This window comes from Catharus ustulatus, chromosome 6, assembly GCF_009819885.2.
Source record: "Catharus ustulatus isolate bCatUst1 chromosome 6, bCatUst1.pri.v2, whole genome shotgun sequence".
NCBI classification, from domain to species: domain Eukaryota; kingdom Metazoa; phylum Chordata; class Aves; order Passeriformes; family Turdidae; genus Catharus; species Catharus ustulatus.
The window spans coordinates 58,478,255-58,494,730 of record NC_046226.1 but is presented as its reverse complement, the minus strand read 5'-3'; the positions used below and the strand labels follow the sequence as shown (position 1 = coordinate 58,494,730).

The following is a 16,476-nucleotide window of genomic DNA, read 5'->3' as shown; positions in this document are numbered from 1 at the left end:
CTGAAATACAGCTCTGTGTTTGGAAATATCTGTTAATCAAATAAAGTACTATGGATTTTAATGGTTTGCTCATGCTGCTTTAGCAATGTATTTTAGTCATGACTTGGCAATTCAATGATCATGAAGTCTTTGATCTGTTTCCCGGCCTGTTAAATAGCATCAGTCAAAACAGAGTTGGAGAAAGGTTGTTTTAATGCTGGGGATATTCTTTCAAGCCAAACTGAGAGGTCAGCAGATCCATTTCTGAAGACTTTTATTTTGGTTGCAATTGATTAAAGTGCGAGCAAATTCAATGACCCAAAGTCAGGAGGATATTTATCACATACTAACAATTGCTTGGGTCAGTTAACACACTGTAGGTTATTTATTCTCCAACTGTGTCATAAATGAGTCAGTGCTGGTTAACCAGAAAATATTTTTTCCTGTTAATCAGTGATGCAATTTTCAAAGTGAAAGGTAGTAGTAAAGTAAAAAAAAAAGGTAAAGATAAAGAAGTGAAGATAAAATCTTTACCCTTATAAAAAGGATCTTCTCTCCAACTCTGTATCTTCCCTGTGAAAGACGCTCCACACAGAACTTATTAGGGCATTTACAAGGTGGATCTTCAGAAATGTGTTTAACCTATAAAACAAGAAGTTATTAATAGGAACTGTTTAAAATAGTATGGCTGGCAAAACATTCAATAAGACACTTGTCATAATGTATCATTTAATATGTCTTAATTGATGGTATTTTTCTTAGTTTTTCTTAACATTTCTGTAACACCAGAAAACATCCTATGGTGATTCCAATAGCAATGATTTAGTAGCTGAGTTAAAAATGTCACACAGTTGAATACCAAATTTGCACTCTATCTGAAGTAAAGTAGTTTGTTACATGGAGTCTGTAAATGTATTTTCAGTATTTTATGATGAATCAGCTCAAAGTGCTAATACAGCTTACAGGCAAAATGAAGATGTCATAAGATGCATCCTGCCTTCTAAATATACATAAATATGGAGGTATCTTCCTTAAAATTGTGCACTAACACCTGAGGAAAAAAGCATACAGAAAATACTGTGACATGATTAAAAATTCATGCCAAGACACTCCCCAGTAGTTTCAACTGCCCTTTGATGATGTCCTTGTTAGGGCTAGTTCAATGAAAGTTTATTTAAAGCGACCTTTGTACACTATCATTGCCAAATCTAACTAACAGTCCCAAAAACAAGGACTAAGAAAAAACAGATGAAAACCACTTTCCTGCTTGTTATTAGCTGCATCAGCTTGACTTCGGCCTCTTTGGTCTGGCATGTGCTACCAAAGGCAGTGACATTTAGTAAAAGTATATTTTGTACTCTTCAATGATGGCAAACTAGCAAAGGCATCAATATCAAAAAAGCAGATCTGGCTGTGAAACTCTTACTTGACATTCAAATTGCACTTCTATATAGGAGCAGCAAGAATAGGTGCAGCATTTTCATACACTGTGGTTTTCTTGGACAAAGTACGTACCTTGTATGTCAGCATCAAACAATGCAAAAATGCCAGAGGAACTTGAAGATGTTTGTCAAACAATCAATATTCCAAGCAATATTCCAAAGACATTTTCATATCCAGTTTGTAAACCAAGGCCTGTAAAAATGGTCTGAGGCCCAGGAAAGGATATTTTTCAGAATAGCTAACAAATTAAGGTCTTAAATTGTTTAATAAAAAGAAAAAAATGCCTGGCCAAAGCTGTAGCATTCTAATAAAGTGTTTTGTTTATCATGAATAGATAAGGCTTCTGAAGCATTAACGTTTTTCAGATCTCTTTTAAGGATTAAGTTACAGTATGTTAATACACCAAAAAGAACTTACAAGGTAACCAATTATTGTCTCTATACTTTTGAAACTAGCCCTGTTGAGTGATTTAAAAGCTTTACAATTATTTCTGAAATGGTTCAATGCCTTTATCTGAATAATTTTATTACCTTGTGGAGGGTTTTTTATAAGTATTCTTAAGATTTCTATTTTTTTTTAATCAGGGCATAATATTTTTATGAAGAAAAATAATTAAAACAACACTTAACAGAGGAACTCTACATGTGTTTTAAACACAAAAAGTGTTTCTCAAGTATCAGATGAGGTGTCCTCAGTTTGAATGAATGACATTTGGAATTTAAAGATCAATTACTCAAGTGATTTTTATCAACATGGATGAGAACCTCCATTTCTGGTGAATAAACTATTTAGATAGTCAATGTATAATAGGAATAACTTACATTAAATTTGTGGTTGATGACTTAAATCCAAGTGCAGGTGCTGGGGATGAAAAAGATACATTCCTGTATTTCTTGGAATGTGGTACCAAGACTGGAATTGTGCTTAGGGAGCTTTTTGGCAATGGTTGTCTGAATACTTTCAATAATCAGGGATTCCTGACATAATATCCTATGGCATTTATCACCCTAATAGCTGAAAATGGGTAGTAGGAACATAATGCTTTGTCCACCAGAGTTCATGTAAGGAACAAAAAACCTAGAGTAGCTGGGCCTAAACAAGTTCAAGGTTGTTGTGAAGTGTGTAAGCAAAATAGACCCATCTTCAACTTGTGGGGAATGAAAGCCAACAGATTTATTCTGGTGTAAAACAGAGAATAATAAGATCCTCACTGCTGATCCTGCTATTGAGGGTTCCATTGCCTTACTGTCCCAAAGGACACAGAAGTATTGAGTGGAATTTGGAAATCAAATAAGAAAGCAGAGGGAGGAATTGTATTATATTTTATTTTGTGTCTGGACCATATGAGCAACTGCTGCTATTTTATGGTGTGAGTGTCTGGGGCAGTGCGGGTCAGGAATCCAGTTGAATGAATTCCATTCTGTTTCTATCAGTACTGCTTTCTAAATTAAAGCAGGCGGTTAGAGAAAACCTACATACTCTCTGTTCAATTTCCACATGATACGCATTTTGCCAGCCTCCTTCTACATGTAACTGCTCTTTCTCAATTCTGTTGAAACACAAGTGCTTTTGCAAAGTTAAGGAAGAAATACAAACCAGAAAATTTTAAATGTAATTATATGCATCAAATAAAAGTGTTTTAATAAAAGGAATGAACATTATATTCCATCTGCTCTTTGTAAAAGGAAAGTGGCACATGGATTTTTCAAGAAGTGCTTTGTAACTCCCAGGTGGCACATCTACCTTGCAATGTAGTAGTTACTATGGTAACTGGTTCTTTTTACAGGCTGGATTTGTACTTTTCCAGTTTAACCTCTTCATAGTCTCAAAACGTATCCTTTTCATCTGATTCCAGCTATTTCAAATGAACCCCTATAGGTTTGCACCAGAAACATGAATACTCAGTATGCTGCAACAAGTTTAATGAAATTCAAAGCAAGATTCTAACAATGAGGAAAACAATGCTTGTTTTTTTACTTTGTGAGAATCATGCAGAAGAGCTTAAAAATTAGGCTGAAATATTTAGAACAGTTTGTTAACATTCAATACAAGTCAGTATGAGCCAAATCTTGTCCTGACTCAGTCCTTCCTCAGACAAAGCACCGAGTGGGAGTCGGTGAATAAGGAGTAAAAGAGTAATAAGAAGGGAATGTGGCCCTAAGCAGAAAGCTAGCTGCAGAGCTCCTACACAGTGTGACTTTTTTTCCCCAAGCTTCAGACATAAATAATTGTGGTCAAAAAACAAATAACTCTGTAAGTCTATAGTTGTTTAATAGAGTGAGATGTTAAACTCAATCTTGAGTGTTTTGCAAGTAAATGAATATCAGAATCAATGAGATAGGAAGAGGCTTCCTCCCACAACTTACAGCATCATCCAACAGTTTCCCTGTGCTCTTTTTCGCAGGAGACTTTGTGGGTGATGGTGAAGGAGATGGAAGGGGAGCTGAAAGTGTTTCCTCTTGTTCAATCTCTTTTTCCAATTTTATTAATCCAGGAGGTTCCACACCAAACCTTTTGGAAACATGCAAATAATAAATTACTGGTCCATATAAAGTATTATGTATTTCAAAACAAAACATTGGAAAGAATTTCTATGTTGTGTGCAATAACAGAATGATGAACGCATTAATAAACATGTATAAAATACACCAACCATTATTGCCATAATTTCAAATTGTTAGAAAAAAATTATTTAGATGCAGTCTCTCAGTCAATCAGATTTACAGGAAATACAGGTATTTTTTCAGCTTCTCTGTCTGATAGCATATCTATTGGTGAATAATTTATGAACACTAGACCCAAAAATTGCTATACCATGCAGTATAGAGTCAAGTTTAGTACATTTGCACTTTTTAAAATTTTTTTTTTCTTTCCAAACAGCACTTTTTCAAATTACTTGACAACTTATATTTTGTGTTAGAATTTTTCAAAGAAATCCAAATGAAAAGTGATTAAGGGGTTTTGTGGTCTCAGCTCTTGTACTGAATTTATAGATTAGTAAACTGAGAAATGACCACTACTCTTCAGAAGTGGTTAGTGTTTTTACTAATTGATTTTTGACAGTCAGTCATCAGATCTCTGTTTACAGTGGCAACACGCTTGTAGCAATAGCTAGAAAAAAATACATGCAACTTCAGCATGGATAAACTCAAAAGAGAGTACTTGAAGAGCGAGGTCCTTTTGAAAGATCTTTTGAAAGCTTTATGCAAGTGGTTGAGTCAGTATCTCACAGCAAGCAGCAGAGCTTGGACAGAAGTCAGAAGTCTAAAAGCACAGTAATTTTCCTAATTTCTGATAATCTCCTTCTGGCTTTTTGGGGTTTTTTTATCTGCCAACACTGAACAAACCCCAGAAAAACACCTGGAGTTCCTTTTTCAGAGAATGACTTCAGCTTGGAAAAGTTATCATGCCAGGTAGACTTCTCATAACAAACTACTTGCACAAATGAAATAATATTTTCTTCTGCAGCAGAAAAGTCCATAATTCAGATGCAGAACTATACTGACTTATCTAGGTAAAGATCTGGACACTAAAATATTGAGTAGTAGCAAATACATGTAATGAAAATTCAAGCTAAATACCTTATTGTCTTACAAATGTGCACAGAAAATATATAAGCGCATATACTAGCTTTTATTTTTTTCTGGTAATATTTAATTTAGTCACACTACTGCCTAGTAAATTAATAGAAAGTAAACTAAGAATCAAATCTGTGCTTGTATTGGCTTCTAACTGGTGCAGTCTGCCTAATGAAAAGTCAGCCAACATTGAAGCAAGCACTTACATACAATCTGTTTACTTCCTGTCTGTCTGCAGATGCTGACAGGCTGCAAATCACTTAGTTCCCACTGGGCTCTAAGCCTACTCCTGCATACAGCCTTACTCATCAAATAAAACTCTTCCACTGTAAGAAATGTTGCTCCTTTGCTTCTACTACTTTTCATAGTTTCTACATTCTGTCTTTGTGACAGATTTTTAAAGTTTCCTGTATTTCCAGTATTCTGAATCCCTCTGATGAAGAGTTGAAAAATAAAACCAACAACAAACACACACGTGCGCACACACACACACACACATACACACACACACACGCTTTTTCCCAAATGCTGTATGAACCTGAAGCAAGGTTGCTGGAAAGCTGAAACTGTAAAAACCACATCTTTTCTGAGAGGAGTAGAGGTGCAAATTCTGGGAAGGTATGCTGAGCATTTCCTCTTCTGCTTCTTTTTAGCCTGGCTTCTCACAACTACCCATGAAGCAGCACTGGACTGTAACATGATCTCTGTTAGACTTCTAAGAGCACTATTTTCCATTTTTATCAAGGTAAAATTGAATACAATAGCAGAAAGACCTTGAAATTGCTCAACAGTAATTCCAAAAGACCAGTAAGGGTTGTTTAAACCCTGCAGAGTTTAACAGTAACCCAAGAACTTCATTCTTTGTGCAGAAAAAATAATTTAGCCATTTTCCATTGTAAAATCTCTGACCTTCAAATACTTAGGGAGGATGTTGGACCTATGCAACCCACTGCAATAGTCCTGTACATTATCAATGGTCAATTCCACTCTCTAGGAGACTTCCCTCTTTCATAAATCTCACTGTATCAACATAACATCTGCCAGTGACAGAAGGGCTCATTTTAACTACTCAAGTTTTGCAGATGATCCCAGAACTTTGTTTTCATAAAAAAATGAAATTCAGGATACTTTATCAGGCAATTATATTTTTACTAGTATCTTTGAACCGCCACTCTTTGAGCCGAGTGGCTACACCAGTTTCCCACTCACTGTGCAGTCCATCCATGAAGACCATCTGTCCCTAATTTGTCTAAGAGGACATTATGAGATAACCTGCTAAAAGAATTACTAAAGCAGAGGTAAATTATCACCTGTCTCCCCTCTTCCAGAGACTACTTGTTGAATACAAGTTCAAGAACAGAGCTCAGTTTAACGCCTCCTCAAGCAATCCTCATTGTTCCTTACTTGTGCCTCGATCACAAGTCTATTTGCATTAAATAAAAAAGTTTAGGTTTGTATTAACCTGAAATTCTACTTCAGTTTTTGTGTACCTTGGAAGTGTACAAGATCATAAATGGGTGTTTGTTTGTTTTTGAAGAGATACTAGAGCAGGGAAAAGTTGACAGATGTGTTATTTGACTCCTAGACTATACATAAAATTAAAATAAAAGAATATAAAAACAGAAACAGAAACACAATATATAAAATAATCATGAATGATACATGGTAATATTTATGTAATATAAATAAAAAATAAAATACAAATATTTTAAGGGTAAAGGGATAGAATGCATAATAAATGAAAACATGGGTTATTTACTTGTTCAGTACTTCTTTTCATGTCTGGAACAGAAAGCATCTGAGACATGGAAGCTTAAGACAAATATAAAGGATAAGATTTTATTTTCATTCTCCTATAAATCTATTGAGACATCAAATCTCACTGCAAAATTAGGTTAATCTAACTCCACCAACTTTAGCAGAATCCAACGTTGCCTAACCACAAACATGCATACCTGAGGAAGTTGGATACTACAAAGTAGCCAGCTGGGGCAGATACCCTGACAGTTATGCCCCAGGCATAGTCTTTGGGTGCTGGTAGGTCTATCTCCAAGCTGTCTTGAAAGCAGAGTTTGTTTGCTCAGGTAAATTACGATTCATTAGAATTAATTTCTTTATGCACCTGCAGATCAAATTGCTCTCTTCTTTGTGGGAAGTTAAAACAATCTGCCATTTGAGCCCAAGTTCTAGAGATAACAAAATAATTGAAAACCTGAAATCACTATTTTTTTGGTCATTACTGTTCCTATGTAAGCTTCCACTGACAGTAAGGGTTTTTCTGAAACTTGACCATGAGACAAATTTCTAGTTTTCCATGTGAGTTCGTTTGCAAAACATGAATACACTTGATGCAATTTTAACACAGTCAATACTAGTTCTTAAACTAGGAATAAATAGGGGTCTCCTTCACCTTAATTGTTACTACAAGGAATTCCTCTGAAATTAATGAAACTATCTGAACAGCAAGGCACTCCAATTTGACACATATAGATGAATGTAACTGCACTTTACATACAAGACTGGGCAGCAGCGCTGTGACTCATGTATTTTTCAGTAAATCTTATGCACTATGCTGGTTAAATCTGCATCTGCAAAAAGGGGGAAAAATCACATTCTAGTTACTGTAATTTTGATTGTTTAGCAAAAGCCTTTGTCTTGATGTCAAAGACATCAAGGTCAAGCACAGCTAGAAGCACCTTGGTCAGATTTAGGTTACGTGAAGATCAGCTTATTACCACTAAACTTAATTAAATTGCAGTTGTTTATAGAGATCTGACTTTAGAAGGAGAAATGGCTCACAGCTTTATAGAAAAAAAAAATCAAACCCTTCCTCTGCTAATACAAGGATAGCCAAAAATATCTTCATTGAGGTACAGAGATTTTGTAATATTTGTTAACACCTGCCCTCAAGAATGACATCAAGACATTCTATTCAAACCTAATGAGTCCAAAAGTTAGCTTGAGATGTGCTGATTTAATATGTCTGTCAAGAGCCCCTGCTGTCAAGAACGCAAATATTTCATCAGTCTTCAAGTATTTTCACCTACCTTGCTGCAATTCTTCCAAGTTCCAGCAAACAAAGACACACTTCTCTTGGCTGCTTATGAAGTACTAGAAAAGCAAAATGAAGATGGAAAACATTGATAAATAAAAGGTATTTTAAAGATCTTAGTGATGGAATGGAACCTAACCATCAACAACTGTAATTCTTGACTCCAATAAAAGTTTGTTTTCTTTGGCTTGCAGTAGAATTTTACTGGAATAAAAAGGATGGGATTGATGAGTGGTTCTCAGAGTTCAGGCAGTTCAGAAATTTCATTTAGTTATCTAAATTACTAAACAATGATCTGGGGTAATTGGCAATCTGCAAGCAGTTAATAACTATTTAAAAATAATCAAGAGATCTGGCACAACACTTCGATTAGTAGAAAGTAAAAAATAACATTAGAGTGATCCTTTTCTTTCTTCAAACTAAGAGAATTACACTATTTTTCTTAGCCAATTTAAATTTAAGAAACAACAAAGTTGCATTAACAAAGATATACCTCACTATAAATTTGGTCCCGAATTTTTTTGAAATCTACTCTTACAGTCAATATGAAATTAGAATGCTTTAGGAATCAGTTCTTCACAGTATAAAAATCCCAAACAGACTAAGAAGTTTCTTCTTTATACATACATACATATAATGCAAGTCTGCATGCCTGCATTCCACAGAGAATAGTTTTTTGCTGATTCAGAAGTACCTGTGACATAGCATGGTCTTCTCATTATTTTGAGAGACTGAAATGTTAGAGGTTAATGCCCCAACCACCCATTTGCAAAAGCAGCAGGTGCTTTGCTATGGGAAGGTTTGCACTCCCTATTGGAAGGAGAGGGGAGAGTTTTTGGGTGTGTGGTGGTGAAATGTCTCAACTGTGTAAGAGCAGTCCAGGCACACAGGGGGTGTGCACCCACCACTGGAGGATGACCACGACAAACCAACTCCTGTTTAGCAGCAAGCTGGGTTTTGAGCCAAGTGAGGGAAAAGGCTCATAAGAAGCAGATTCTGCAAAGTGGAATTGTGCTTTTTATCATGGCAATGTCCTACCTAACTGGCTCAGGTGTAAAATTCCCCACCGTGGAAGGTATTGGGACACTCACACTTCCACATGGGCCTGAAGGCATACATCCCTTCTGATGGGGGTAACTGGTTCAGCTACATGGATGTGACAGGCACCTGTCATGAGCAAAGTGTCATAAACCATCAAAGCCCCCCAAAGTGTGCCCAGACAAATTTCTGAGGCCTTCCATCAGAGATCTGCAGTGTTGAAACAAACCATAAAATCCCTTGTCTCAGGGGCAGTACCTGGATGTTCTCACCTGAACCTGACTGTATGTTATTGAAGTTGGTGCTTCATGGGCTTACCCCACCCTCGATGGATCAAGACTGTGACCATCAGCTCAAACAAGAGACACTGAAATTGCAACAATTAAGTCTTACTTCACTCTCTATTCTTCTCCTTTCTCTCTTTTTCCTCTGTGTTTTCTTAAGTGATATCCTCATACTTTGTTGCATTTCTATAGGTGATAATAACCAACATGGCTACATACCTCCTTTCCATTGTAACCAAATTGATTTAAAATAAACCTGCCATATATATATATATATAAATACCAGTCATTCAGTGTGATTTCACTCTCATTCCTACTCAAAGGAATCTATTAGCAAGAACCTCAGCTACCCTTGCTTACAGGGGCAAGTTAAAACAATTATGAAATACCAGCATAAACCAACATGGTTTCCCCCCCACGATTCAGAATAAGTAATGTTCTGTAAAGAAGTCCAGCAAAGCATATAAGCAAAATCCAAAATCAATAAATGAAGAAAGGTCTGTGGCTGTTTGCATAATCAACCTCCCAAAACCTCCAAGAAAAGAAAAATAGAAGAAAAAAGTAATTATGAATACATTGTGATGTACTCTTCAGAAACACCTACTAGAGTAAAGCCCTCATGGTGTGGGTAAAAATCAGGTTTTTAAAATTTCCACAATAAAAAAAATTGCACCTTACACTTTAGGTTAAATTGAGACCAAAAAATAATTGTATGACTATTTGTATAAATCAGAAAAAAAAATGAACAACATCAAAATAAATTTGTTTTTAATGAGTTAAGGTCAAGACATCAGCTATATAAACTTTTGGTAATCTAAACTCACCTAACTCAAATGCATGAAGAAAAAATGCCATTCCCTGAAAAAGATATTTTAATGTCTAGTTAAACTCTGAAAGCAATTACTTTGTTCTATGCATGTATGAGACTGAAAAGGGGAAGCCACAGACATGAACATCTCTAGGTAACTAACACCCTGGGTAGACCTCCAGCTTCTGAGACTTCAGTTTGCAGCTCCACTGACAGGAATAAGTGTAAGTGATGAGAGTTGAATACTCATCCCAATATCTTTTCCTAGTGTCTGTGCAGCCCTTTGAGAGGTATGAATTTGTCCTCTAACCTGATCCAAATATATTTCCAGAAGTGAAACTGCAGAGCATGAAAACTAAACAAACACTGCACTAGGAAAAATATATTTATTCTTCAGCCATCTGTTACTGAGAATATAACTGAAGAACACTTGGATATTCAGCTATTTTCAATATTCTTCCTTCCTACAAACAGTAATGACATCAAATATTTACCTTTACTAGTAATCAGTATTTTTGAAGTGTTACATTCATACCCTGGAAGTGTATTCTGCTATTCTGGTTTTAAGCTGGTTGTGACAGCCCCAAAATGAAACTTGATTTTAAGAAGTAAGGCACACCCCAAAATATAAATGGAGTAAACTGGGTTTGGAATAGTCAAAAAGACTCAATTGTAATTCATAAATAAGGACATCTGAATGACTTTGGAATGGAGGAAAAAGAGATGTTCAACTATTACTATTTGCAAAAAAGATCCATAAATACAGCTAGAAGAAAATTTTATTTAAAAAGTAAAAACATTATCTACTCAAATAAAATTCATAGACCTTTATCAAGTCTGACTCAACATAATACATTTCATGCATTTCACACTGAAAATGTGGAATATGAAATCATTGTAAGATGATGAAGACGTGTGCAGGCAATAACCACCACAAAAACAAACATCAGGTCATCTCATAAGACAGTGCTTCTAACAAGAAAATATTAGCATTCCTGAGGACTATACAGCATATGCATTTGGGGACTTCAGAGACCAATAAATGTTATGCAGATCTCCTGCATAAAATGAATGGAAATAGCCATCTTTCCAGAGAATCTCACTGATGGCATTTGCTTGACCAGAATGCGATGGGAGGATAGAGAAATAGTGCAAACAAGTCTGGCTTATTTTAGGTGTCCTGCCTTTTTGCTTTGCATCTCATCTCTCTAAATGCTTCTTATTTGCTGTCCTCATTGCCTTCATCTTTACATGCTACATCCAGCCACTCCTTGTTAATAATAATTCCTTTTCAGTTCCTGGTAGTTTTTATCCTTGCTTCTCTCTGGCAATAACATTTCTTTGCACTGCTCCCATCTTGTTGCTGTCCCATTCTCTTTTTACAGGTATTCCTCTTTTGTTCACTCAACCTTTCTACTTCTTCCATGCACTTCCATTTCTTTCCTACCTACTGTTCACCATACTTTTTCATATCCTTCCCTTAGTGCCTGGATGCTACCAGGAGAAGCAGAGGGGAAGAGCCTCTGCTTTCAGCACTGTTAGAACCTGGGACTGTGAGGAGACATAACACATATTGCACATGGAGTCCATGTGTTTATTGAACACATTTAAACTGAGAGTTCACAATAACATTCAGGTTTTTTGTTTTGTTTGTGGTTTTGTGGGTTGGTTTTTTGTTTTTTTTTTTTTTTAAATTAGTAGAATATCCAATCGCAATACAGAAATAAACTTCTCTCAACTTCCTGCCAAGTTTCGAATCTTGGCTCCTAACACTTTTATAAACCATTTTTAAAGAAGTCAGTCCTCATTCTAACATAAACTTTTTTTTTAAGATTAAGATATCAGGCATAGCTGAATCATAAAAAGCAAATATGATTTATGTTTCTAAAGCATTCCTTAGCCAACTAGAAGCAGAGTTTTACCAAGTGCCTTAGTATTTATCATCACAGACTTCTAAATGCCATCAGAACTCACACTAGTTTAGGGAAAGTATTCCAAAAGGTTGGTCCTTTGATACTTTCTATTGTCTCTCACTTTTTCCTTCAATTTTTATTCTGATCCTACAGAAAGCTTTTTGTTCTTAAAAAAACCCCAACATTGCCTTGTCAACACACTGTTAACTTCTCCCAAACTTACCCTTGCTTCTGCATCAGAGTTATGCTATGACACACTTGTGCTTCCCCCACACTCCCTGCCCCATTTCAGCTCAATCACTTATGGGAGTTTCAAAACAATTAGGATGTCAAACATACTAGAGCTAAGGATAGTAAAGAATTCATCTGGAAGGATTATAAAGATCATCTAAACACTAATATTTTAATGAAATTCATTAGTTTAACATGCAAATCCAGTGGTAACAAAAAGTCCAGGATGCTTCTATAGTCCTCAAAATGAGACATATTCAGTAATATTATGAGTAGTTTAGTAAAGAGTTGTGAAAGATGGGACAAAACCTTATTCTGATGCAACTTCATGTAAATTTTAACATGGTGTTACAACATCTAGATGTGTCAATATAAAAGAACAGAAAAAACTTGCATCTCGAAATCAGATTAACTACAAATATTTTTCTACATGTATAAAATATTTTAAGCAAGCAACATTGGAGTATTTTTTAAAATAACCTTTAAACCTACAATGTTAGAAGATAGATCAGAAGTATTAGTGTTTCAGTTTACTATTTCCACTAAAATACTAAATGCTTTTATTTAGGAAACGTGTCCATGAAACTCTAATCAATCAGTTGCATCAAAAGAAGTCCACGTCATACTGTGTGTACAGGAGCATAGAATACACAAGCACAAAACATTTATCATCAACAGCATCCAACAACTGCCAAAACTAACGACATATCAGCATGCTGGCACACTCAGTGGCAAACCATTTTCTTGCTGGGTAGATTTTATCATGGAAGAGGTGCAGAATATTCATTGGTTCCAAATCCTATAATCATCCAACAACACTCCATTACCATGAAGAGTTCAGAACTTTTACTCACTTAACCATGTTCATTTAACTTATGTTCACTTAACTAAAGCAATCATAGGAAATCTTACCATTCTTATTTGTCCAAAAGCTGTCTTTGAGTATTATACCCCTCAGGCATGAGCAAAATTACAAATATCTCCACCTAGAATGCTTCCATATATAAAATTACCATAACTATGGGGATCTGCTGCGCTAAAACCTGTGCAGGGAAATTTACAAAGTGTACTTATAGGAACAGAGGAGTTAAAGGCAGTATTAATATCCTTACACTACAAAGAGTCAGTGCATCATGTTCAGACTCCTACATTGTCTGATACATCTAGGATGACCATTCAATGACACTGTACCTCAAGATTTGCATAGATGATCAAAATTTGGATTGTTTGGTAGTAACAAAGCTAATTCCTCCTCCTTTAAATACACTAACTTTAAAAAAAAAATATGACAAGCATGCTAGATTTGGTAACCAGTGCAGGGAGCACACATGGTGTCCCTCTATTTTGAAGCACTCAAGATTATCCCTATGTACTGTGTTGCTATAATTTTTATAGATGCTCATGTATGAGCTGTAGCTTATACATGAGGTACCCCAGCCTCTTTTTCTTTGCAAAGGCATTGACTTGGAGACTTTCCTGTCATGTCTCTGCACTTAGAGATAAATTGCTAACAGACAGCTCTGGCTGTGTTAAAAATCTTAACAGGATTTAACTATATTTTCAATTTTTTTTCATTTTAACCTGTTAAAACATTACAACATTCAGTAAGTATTAGTATTATTCAGTTAGTATATTACAGACTACTAACAAAATAGGAGTACAAGTCTTCAAACTTTTGAGCTCTCTAATGTCCTCTTCCAATGATATTAAAGTAATTAGTGATGAGACAGCGTAATCATATCTACTAGTATGTCAAGCACCTCTAGTTTTAATTCTATTTACTTTTCCTTCTATTTATTTTGAAGACTTCAATCTTGTTTCCTTGTTTAGCTCAGCTGAATAGCCCAAATCCAATAAAGCAATTGGAACTGTGCTTAACTTTAAATAATTACATAAATTGCTAAATTAGTGCACAAGTGAAGAACAGTACCAAAATCAATAGGTCTGCTCACCTGCTTGTCTGGATCAGCCCTGAAATGTTAACCCTTTGTAGAAGGAAGGCTCTAAGAATACTCAACATTCCCATTAACATCACTTACCTGCATGTTTATCAGGCATGGGCTGCCCCTATCCGATCTGAGACAGTTCCACTTCCAGTGAGGAATACCTTTGTATCACTTCAGTCTCAGTGATAAAAAGTTGGGAGTGCTGGATGCATTTGTGTGCAATTATACTTGCATGATTTCAAAGACTTCTTCAGAACTCATAACGATGAGATAGTATTTTCAAGTAATGAGAAATAATAGCAATGAATAATTTCTCAGCTAGTAAAGATTTCATTTTGCAGATCTCTAATATACTTGGTACTTTTTTTTTAAGTCAGTACTGCCACAAATCCATGGTTTGAGTATTTTAATGCAGTGAATCTTTAAAATCACTCTTATAAAAAGACCTCAGGAATGTTTAATATGATATAGTAGCATGAGGAAAATATCACTACGTTTCTTTAATTAAATAACACAGTATTTGCATACCATAAAGCAGGCATAATAAGAGTAAAAATATGAGGATAAAAATCCAGTTGATTTAGAACATTGATACAATAAGGTTCTCCAATACAGACAGAAAAAACCTGCTTTATCACTAACAATTTACACCATATAACCATAATTTCACCATAAATAATCATAATAAATGAAGAATTCAATGAGGCAGTGCAAAGACAATGTCATTCACACACATTTCTCATTACTTTGAAAAGAACCTTTGATGTTACTTACCTTTGTTGAATTTTTGCTTCCTATGCATTGGTGAAGTGATTTGTGGGAGAGAGAGGAACATAAAAGCTTTAGATTGGCAAGTGTTAAGATTTATCATTATTTTTAATGCATTAGGAAAATCTCAAAAGAAAGCAAAACTTTGAGTTCATGCTTGAACTGAGGAAGAATTATAGCTACTGATTTTATCTATTTTTTTTAAATGGCATGATTACCACACCCTCAAGTTCATAAAAATGGATCAAAATATTATCAAGTCCTAATCCTATTTCAAGCACCATAAATCTTTTGTACTAGTACATAATATGATAAGGGAAGAAAAAAAACAGGACCTAGTTTTTAATCAGTGAAGAAAATCAGTCACTAATCAAACAAAATAGAGCACAGGTTTGCGCAGTCAGTCATATTTCACTTCAGTTTTCTGAGTGAGGAAGTCCTCTGGAAAACACCTTTCAAGGTGTATTTGCACTCTGTGTTTTACTATGGCAGGCAAGGCAGTGTGTATGTGTGAAAATTAACTTATCAGGAAACACCAGTATTCCAGTTATGTCAATTCCATCTCCTAACAAGATCTAGTTTCTTAAAACTGCACAGCAAATCTGTGGAACAATGGCAAATGGCTGGGCTTACCATAGCAACACTAACTTCAAATACCTTGAAATATTCTGTTAACCAGAGGTTCTTCTGCCTCAGGCACTGGAGGTCTGCATCTCCTGGTGTTTACAAGCTTCTTGGTCCTAGATAAATGTCGAACTTCTTCACCATTTCAAATAATTGAAACTACAATTGTTGTTCATCTTCCACATGATTTACCATATCAAATAAGAATTTAATCTTAAAGATTTAATTTACATAATAGAGTCAATACATATATTCAACTTACTGTTTGTCACCTTTTAGATACTAATCTGTCCTCTGCCAAGCATTTTCTCCCAGACATATAAAATAATGCAATTAAAAAAACTCCCAGAAAAATGAAAAAAAACCCCAAACAGAAGTAGAACAAGACTGTAAAAGAATGGGAATAGATCAGTCACAGTACATGTAAGAGCTTCAGCAGGGCAAAGGTTTTCTGAGCAACAGAACAAAGAGGCTTCTTCATTCAGCACTGTGTGTTCATTTGTCTTCCACAGAAACTGATCTGCCATCATGGCTGATTTTTTACACTTTCATCTGATTTCAGATAACAAACATTGGACTCCCATAATTTCATGAGATTTGGCTTAAAACTCTGAAGTTGAGATTCGTAAGTTTTCCTTGGAAGAGTGAAGAGTTAGAACAATGCAGAATATGTGGTATTCGAACAGTGATTTCCTAAGCAGTACAATTCTTTTCATTAAACATCCTGAAGCAGTAGTATTGGATAATTTTTGTTCAGAACTGCACAAGGGAACCATCTGGAAAAAATGGTCAGCATAGGAAAGAGAAATTTT

At 35.3% G+C, this 16,476-nt stretch overlaps 1 protein-coding gene across 4 annotated transcripts in view; it reads right to left on the bottom strand.

Moving 5' to 3' along the window:
* GAS2 (growth arrest specific 2) overlaps positions 1 to 16,476 on the bottom strand; it is an 89,450-nt gene that overhangs the window by 35,396 nt on the left and 37,578 nt on the right. For 2 of the 4 annotated variants that reach the window (XM_033063300.2, XM_033063299.2), the window contains exons 5-9: positions 15,047 to 15,066; positions 13,029 to 13,125; positions 8,048 to 8,111; positions 3,789 to 3,933; positions 514 to 621 (exon numbers count right to left, since the gene is read on the bottom strand). In XM_033063300.2, coding sequence (XP_032919191.1) covers positions 514 to 621; positions 3,789 to 3,933; positions 8,048 to 8,111; positions 13,029 to 13,125; positions 15,047 to 15,066 — 434 coding nt within the window. Of the gene's footprint in view, positions 1 to 513; positions 622 to 3,788; positions 3,934 to 8,047; positions 8,112 to 10,198; positions 10,233 to 13,028; positions 13,126 to 15,046; positions 15,067 to 16,476 lie in introns of all 4 variants that reach the window. The other 2 variants (XM_033063301.2, XM_033063302.2) reach the window with 2 other exon arrangements.